Source organism: Delphinapterus leucas, chromosome 20, assembly GCF_059928025.1.
Source record: "Delphinapterus leucas isolate spDelLeu-1000000601 "Yukka" chromosome 20, BTC_Dleu_Yukka2, whole genome shotgun sequence".
Classification (NCBI taxonomy): domain Eukaryota; kingdom Metazoa; phylum Chordata; class Mammalia; order Artiodactyla; family Monodontidae; genus Delphinapterus; species Delphinapterus leucas.
In genome coordinates, this window is record NC_143148.1 from 12470884 (window position 1) to 12479231 (window position 8348).

At 48.2% G+C, this 8348-nt stretch overlaps 1 protein-coding gene across 2 annotated transcripts in view; it reads left to right on the forward strand.

Moving 5' to 3' along the window:
* NUMBL (NUMB like endocytic adaptor protein) overlaps window positions 1-8348 on the forward strand; it is a 34748-nt gene that overhangs the window by 6464 nt on the left and 19936 nt on the right. For both annotated transcript variants that reach the window (XM_022585614.3, XM_022585613.3), the window contains exons 4-7: window positions 1289-1363; window positions 1453-1527; window positions 2479-2619; window positions 7993-8182. In XM_022585614.3, the coding sequence (XP_022441322.1) occupies window positions 1289-1363; window positions 1453-1527; window positions 2479-2619; window positions 7993-8182 (481 nt within the window). The remainder of the gene's footprint in view (window positions 1-1288; window positions 1364-1452; window positions 1528-2478; window positions 2620-7992; window positions 8183-8348) is intronic.

Sequence of the window (8348 nt, forward strand, 5' to 3'; positions counted from 1 at the left end):
GTGGCTGAGACCCAAGAGACTTCACAGCCCCGAATAACTGCGGATCCTGCAGAAGCAGGACCGCACCGCCCGAGTCCTTTAAAGTTGGGATTAGAAACCAAGACCCATTCTCTTGTGCCAGGAAAATATTAGCTGGGGTTGGTGGGGGGGCGTCCCGCCTGGAGTCACGCTATTCTGTGGGAGCTCACAGATTCCAGGGGGGCACTGGGAGGTCACAGAAATTCTGTAGCATTTGCAAAGCCCTCTACTGTTAAGTGCGTTCTGGTTTAGACCACCACGACCCTTTACAACGCACACGAAAATTTATAAGAGAGACAGCAGGATTCAGGTTCAATTCTCCACTCATTCCCTTCCTGGTTGGGTGACAACAGACGATGGTCACAGCGCCCCCCTCCCACCTTGTTTTCCCTTCCCCTAGAAGCGGACCTTGCGAGGGAGGGGCTGTTGGGAGGTGCAGGAAATGCTGGTGAGAGTGAGGAAGGGAAGGCAGCCAGTAAAGGGTGTCTTACTAAACTATAGCTGTGAGCAACTGAGCTTGACGCCACTAGGGAACTGTGGGAAATCGAGCCATCCCACCCACGGGGTGAGGGAGCTGGGGCGTGTGTACCCCAGCTCCTATCAGTCATTGCCTGGGGCCAGTCCTCAGGCGCAGATGCAGACGCTGGCACTCAGAAGGACACCAGGGATGTGTTAAAGGCCAAGGATAGAGGCAGGGTGGGAATCATTACTCCATGCTGTGCTTCAGTTTTCTCACCTGTATATCTGGGATAAGAATGGGGTGCCCAGACTTCCCTGGCAGTCCAGTGGTTAAGACTTTGTGCTTCCACTGCAGGGGGGCATGGGTTCCATCCCTGGTAGGGGAACTAAGATCCCACAAGCCATGTGGCGCGGCCAAGAAAAAAAAAAAGGTCCCCACCTTGCAAAGTTGAGGTAAAGAGTAAATGAGTTGGGCTTCCTTGGTGGCACAGTGGTTGAGAGTCCGCTTGCCGATGAAGGGGACACGGGTTCGTGCCCCGGTCCGGGAAGATCCCACATGCCGCGGAGAGGCTGGGCCCGTGAGCCATGGCCGCTGAGCCTGCGCGTCCGGAGCCTGTGCTCCGCAACGGGAGAGGCCACAACAGTGAGAGGCCCGCGTACCGCAAAAAAAAAAAAAAAAAAAAAAGAGCAAATGAGTTAATTCATATGATGTGCTTAGGACATTGTGTGATGCATCGCAGCGGCGCAGTGAGCACTAGGAATGATTGATTACTCTGCTTGTTTCATGCTCTCCCATCCCCTTCGCACCAAGTACCTGGGCCACGTGGAGGTGGAGGAGTCCCGGGGGATGCACGTGTGTGAAGATGCTGTGAAGAAGTTGAAGGCGGTGAGTGAGAGGCTGGAGCAGGGAGGGGGCAAGGTCAGAGCAGAAGAGCCAGCCCTGACCACACCCTCTGTCCTCCTCCTCCACTCCAGATGGGCCGGAAGTCTGTGAAGTCTGTCCTGTGGGTGTCAGCCGATGGGCTCCGGGTGGTTGATGACAAGACCAAGGTAGGGGGCCCGTGGGCCTGGGAGTGGGCACCAGTGGGCCCCTCTCTTCACCCTGCTCGAATGGGGCTAGGGACTCCTTCTCACCCACCTCTAGGATGTCCCTCCCTCAGGGACCTTCTAGACTCAGCCGTGTGTTCCTGTAACATGTTGGCACCTCTCACAGTCATAATTCAGGATTGAGTCCTGTGGCTATTTGTGAACTAGCATGGATTGTGGGTGAGAGCACAGACCGTAGAGCAGCGACCTCAGCTCGCATCCCAGCTCACCCACTTACCAGCTGGGTGACCCTGGGCATGAGGGGTATGAGATTTAACCCTTCCGTGCCTCGCTTGCCTCATCTGCAAAAATGGGGATAAAAATGGACCCAACCATTAAATGAGAAAGTATATGCAAATAGTTTAAAACTATGCCTGGTACAGCAGAAGTGTTCCGATCAACGAATGTTAGCTGTTATGTGTTTATTGTCCATCTACCTGGCCAGATGGGAGTACCGTGGGCCGGGATCGGGTATCTGTTTGCGCACCATTGAATTCCCTGCCCCTAGCACAGACACTGCCCGAGGACACAGCCAGCGCACGAAGACAGTTAGGTTAATGACTGAACAGGATTGACACCCTCCAGCAAGCTTTGCCTGACTCCCGTCCAACTTGGGTCAGGCACGTCTTCTTGCTCCCGAAAGGCCCTGAGCCTCCCCGATCCCAGCCCTGAGCCCCCTGCCTGTGCCTCCCTCATTACAGCGTGGCTGTGACTCTGGCCAGTCTCCATCTGGTGATGAGTCTGATTCCTGCACTAAACTGGGAGCCCCATGTGAGCAGGGCCCACAGCTGTTTCAACAAGTGCAGGATCCCCACCCCGTTCAGGACAGGATATAGAGCAGACACAAAGGGAATATTAAGTGAATACATGAAAAACAGTACACATGCCTTTCCTGGCCTCCCTGGTGCCTCCCAGGACCTGCTGGTAGACCAGACCATCGAAAAGGTCTCCTTCTGTGCTCCTGACCGCAACCTGGACAAGGCTTTCTCCTATATCTGCCGCGATGGGACCACCCGCCGCTGGATCTGCCACTGTTTCCTGGCGCTCAAGGACTCCGTGAGTATCACCAAAGCCCAAAGCCAGCTGACTGTCTCCCATGCCCTGGTGTCCCACGCCCAACCCCAGCCCGCTGTGTGGTGTCAGGTGAGTCACTCACCTTACCTCTCCTCTCCATGACCTCATCTGGAAAAGGGAGTGTATTCACAGCCCATAACTTAGAGGATTATTGTGAGACTTGAGGGGGTTGATACAGAGTATTTGGAACAATGCCTGGCATATAGGAAGCACTCAGGAAGACATTAGTTCTCATCATCCTCCTTGTTATCGGTAGTTCTTCATGTTTCTCTAACTTTTCTCATTGAGGAGCATACACATACAGTAACATGCGCAGATGGCCCAGGCACAGCTCCGTGAATTTTTGCTTATTTTTAAACCTCACCCAAGTCAAGCTGTAGTTTCCTGCCCCCAAGCAGCCCCCTTGGGCCCTTCTGAAACAACACCCCCCAGGGTACCCACCCTTCCTTCAGAGTCGATTCATTTTGCCTGTGGTTCTTTATATTTTTTGGGGGGAGGGGGACGTCAAGATCCCCTCTGAGAATCTGATGAAAGAGACAAATGGACTGTCTTCTGAGAAGCATTCTCACAGGATTCTGAGGCTTGTGACAGAAAACCCTCAGATACCAGTGATTTCGGTGAAATAGGAATTTGTGTCTCATGTGAAAGACGTCCCCAGGCAGGCAGCACGGCGTTGGTGTGACTCCTCTCCACTCAAGGGCCATGGCTCCTTTTAGCTCGTTGCTATGCTGGAGTATGGCTTCCACTCCATGATCCAAGATGAATGTGCGTGCTCCAGCCTTCACATCTTCATCCCAACTACGTAAAGGAGGGAGGCATGAAGAGGGGCACACCCTCTGCTCTTTGGGGAGGTGTATATTGCCCTTTTGTGACCTATTGGCCTTTAGTGACCAGCTTCTTTCACTTAGCATAATGTTTTCAAGGTTCATCCATGTCGTAGCATCGTATCAGTACTTACTCCCCTTATATGGCTGAATAATATTCGTATGGATATACCACATTTTGCTTACTTATCCATCCATTGATGGACATTGGGTTGTTCCCACCTTTGGGCTATTATGAATAGTGCTTCTCTGGACATTTATATGCAAGTATTTGTTTGAATACCTGTTTTTAATTCTTATGGGTATATACCTGGGAGTGGAATTGCTGGGTCATATAGTATGTTTAAGTTTTTGAGTAATTGCCAAGTTGTTTTCCTTGGTGGCGACACCATTTTACATTCCCACTTGCAATGTATGAGGGTTCCAGTTTCTCCACAACCTTGCCAACACTTTTTTTTTTTTTTTTTTTGTGGTACGCGGGCCTCTCACTGTTGTGGCCTCTCCCGTTGCGGAGCACAGGCTCCAGACGCGCAGGCTCAGCGGCCATGGCTCACGGGCCCAGCCGCTCCGCAGCACGTGGGATCTTCCCGGACCGGGGCACGAACCTGTGTCCTCTGCATCGGCAGGCGGACTCTCAGCCACTGCGCCACCAGGGAAGCCCCAACACTTTTTTTTTTTTTATTTTTTTTATTCTAACCATCCTGTAGGTGTGAGTGGTATCTCATTGTGGTTTTGACTTGTATGTCGTAATGACTAATGATGTGGAGCATCTTTTCCTGTGCTTATTGGCCATTTGTATATCTTTTCCAGAGAAATATCTATTCAAATCCTTTACCCATTTTTAATTGGGTTGTTTGTCTTTTTACCATTAAGTTGTAAGAGCTCTTTATATATTCTGGATACTAGATGCTTATCAGTTACGTGATTTGCAAAACTTTTCCCCCATTCTGTGGGTTGTCTTTTCACTTTCTTTTTTTTTTTTTGGCCCCGTGGCATGTGGGATCCTAGTTCCCCGACCAGGGATTGAACCTGTGCCCCCTGCATTGCAAGCACAGACTCTTAACCACTGCACTGCCAGGGAAGCCCCATCTTTTCACTTTCTTGATAGTGTCCTTTGATGTGCAAATGTACACATTTTGATGAAGTTCAATTTATCAATTTTTTTTGTTATTCCTGCTTTTGGTGTCATATCTAAGAATTCATTGCCAAATCCAAGGTTGTAGAGATTTACCTCATGTCTCATTCTAAGAGTTTTACAGTTTTAGCTCTTATATCTAGGTCTCTGATACATTTTGAGTTAATTTTTGTAAATGGTGTGAGGTAAGAGTCCACCTTCATTTTTTTTTCACGTGCATACTGTATCCAGTTGTTCTAGCACCATTTGATAAAGAGACTATTCTTCCTTCATTGAATGGTCTTGGCACCTTATTGAAAATCAATTGACCGCAGATGTGCGGGTCTATGTCTGAGCTCTCAGTTATGTTTCGTTGGTCTATATGTCTCTCCTTATGCTAGTATCACACTGGTTTTTTTTGTTTTATTTATTTATTTGTTTGTTTTTGGCTGCGTTGGGTCTTCGTTGCTGCGCGCGGGCTTTCTGTGGTTGCGGCGAGTGGGGGCAACTCTTTGTTGCGGTGCTCAGGCTTCTCATTGCGGTGGCTTCTCTTGCTGCGGAGCACGGGCTCTAGGCGCATGGGCTTCAGTAGTTGTGGCACTCTGGCTCAGTAGTTGTGGCGCACAGGCTTAGTTGCTCCACGGCATGTGGGATCTTCCCAGACCAAGGCTTGAACCCGTGTCCTCTGCATTGGCAGGCGGATTCTTAACCACTGAGCCACCAGGGAAGTCCCGTATCACACCGTTTTGATTACTTTAGCTTTGGAGTAAGTTTTTAAATTGGAAAGTGTGAGTTATTCTATTTTATTCTTTTTCAAAATTGTTTTGGCTGTCCTGGGTCCCTTGCAATTCCATATGAATTTCAGGGTCAGCTTTTCCATTTATGCAAGAGACCATTGGGATTTTGAAAGGGATTGAATTCAATCTGCAGAACATTTTGGGAAATATTGCCCTCTTAGCAATATTAGTCTTCCAATCAATGAACACGGAACGTACTTCCATTTATTTAGGTCTTCTTTAATTTCTTTCAAAAGTGTTGTGTAGTTTTCAATATGTATGTCTTTTACTTCCTTGGTTAAATTTATTCCCAACCATTTTATTATTTTAGATGGTATTGTCTTAATTTCATTTTTGGATTGTTTGCTGTTTGTGTATATAGATATAACTGATTTTTTTGTGTGTTCATTTTGTATCCTGCAACTTTGCTGAATTTATTTATTTGCACTGTGGATCCTTTTTGATGTTCAACATACACGATCATGCCATCTGCAAACAGAGGTAATTTTACTTCTGTTTTTCCAACATGGATGCCTTTTATTTCTTTTTGTTGTCCAGTTACTCTGCCTAGAACTTCCAATAGAGTGTTGAATAGAAATGATGAAAATGGCATTCTTGTCTTGTTCCTGATCTTAGGGAAAAGCTTTGTCTTTTACCATTGAGGATAATGTTAACTGTGAGTTTTTCTTTTTTTAATAAATTTATTTATATTTTATTTTTGGCTGCATTGGGTCTTTGTTGCCGTGCCCAGGCTTTCTCTAGTTATGGCAAGCGGGGGCTCCTCTTCGTTGTGGTACACGGGCTTCAGTAGTTGTGGCACGCGGGCTCAGTAGTTGTGGTCCGTGGGCGCTAGAGCGCAGGCTCAGTAGTTGTGGCACACGGGCTCAGTTGCTCCACAGCATGTGGGTTTTTCCCAGACCAAGGCTTGAACCCGTGTCCCCTGCACTGGCAGGCAGATTCTTAACCACTGTGCCACCAGGGAAGTCCTGTGAGTTTTTTCACAAATGTCCTTTATAAGGTTGAGGAAGTTCCCTTCTAGTCCAATTTTGTTGAGTGTTTTATCATGAAAGGGTGCTGGATTTTGTCAAATGCCTTTTCTGTGAGAATCGAGATGATCATGTGGGGATTTTTCTTCATTCTATTAATGTGGTTGATTGATTTTCATACGTTAAACCAACCTTGCATTCCTGGAATAAATCTCACTTGATTCTTTTAATATTCTGCTGGGTTCAGATTGCTAGCATTTTGTTGAGGATTTTTGTCCCCAAGTTCAACTTTAAGAGGTGGCTGAGCATCTTGTTTAGGGAACAGAAGTCAGACATACCTCATTAGAATCCCAACTCTGCCACTCACTTGTTATAATGGGCATGTTGACTGAACCTTAATTTCTTCATCTGTCAAATGGGTTCATAAGATTGTCCACCTCCTGGCACTGTTGTGAGGATTCCATAAAAGGATGCAAATCAGGGCTCAGCCCGGGGCTACACAAGATTTCCGCTGACACATATGTGAGTTTCCCTGTGCCTGGCTTTGTGCTGCATGCCTTGCATATATTTGTTCACCTAATTCCTGCAACAACCCTGTGAAGTGGGTGCTGTTAGAGCCCCCATTTTACAAATGAGGAGACATGGGTACTGGGAAGTGATTTTCTTGAGATGACATAGCTGGGAAGTGGGAAGCCAGCATCAATCCCAGGCTCTCTGGCCTTGGCGTCTCTCAAGTAGGCACTCAAGAAACAGGGGTTGTTGTTTTTACCCCCAATACTTTACTACAAAATATTTTCAAGCATGCAGCAAAGTCGAAAGACTTGTACAGTCACCAGTCACCTGGACACCCCCCACCCAGATCCTGCCATTAACATTTGTCTGGGCTTACTATATCACTTATCTCTCCATCTTATTTTTGGATGCATTTCAAAGTCGCAGACATCAGAATACTTCCCCCAGACACTTCAGCATGCATACTATTAAGTAGAATTCATACTTGTCTCCAGCTCTTTTTCTTTTGAAGCGAAATACATGCTGACCACAACCCTTAAGTGTACATTTGCTGGGTTTTGACAACTGTATACACGTGTATAACCCAACCCCCCCCATCAAGATGTAGAACATTGCCACCACCCCAGACTGTCCCCTCATACTCCTTCTCAGTCAGTCCCTATGCCCACCCCTAAGAAACAACCACCGTTCTGAAGTTTTTCACCAGAGATTAGTTTTGCCCATTCTGTAACTTCATATAAGTGGAGCCATCCAGGGATTTCCCTGGCAGTCCAGTGGTTAAGACTTCACCTTCCAATGCCGGGGAGTGTGGGTTTGATCCCTGGTTGGGGAGTTGGGATCCCGCATGCCTTGCGGCCAAAAAACCAAAACATAAAACAGAGGCAATATTGTAGCAAATTCAATAAAGACTTTAAAAAAAATGGTCCATATCAAAAAAAATCTTTAAAAAAAAAATGGAGCCATACAGTATTACACTCTTGTCTCTGTCTTTTGTCCCTCATTTTGCAGATGTGCACTGAGGCCCAGAGAGGTGAAGGGACTCAGCCGGAGTCACCCAGCATCCAGCTGCTGGACCCCGGGGCTCCCGGCGTCCGGTCTGCACTGCACAACGTCGCTAATCCTGCCCCAACCTCTTCCCACAGGGCGAGAGGCTGAGCCACGCAGTGGGGTGTGCGTTTGCGGCCTGCCTAGAGCGGAAACAGCGGCGGGAGAAGGAGTGCGGAGTCACGGCTGCCTTTGACGCCAGCCGCACCAGCTTCGCCCGGGAGGGCTCCTTCCGCCTGTCTGGGGGTGGGCGGCCGGCTGAGAGAGAGGCTGCTGACAAAAAGAAAGGTGGGCGCTGCCCGGAGGGCGGGGCGGGGCTGGGCACCGAATGGTCCCAGGGTGGGGCCAAGGGATCCAGATTGGGGGGAGAGCTGCAGAGGTAGGTACAGGGGCTCTACAGTTTACAAAGCAAAAAGGAAACACACACACACAAAACCCAAATCAACAAAATTTT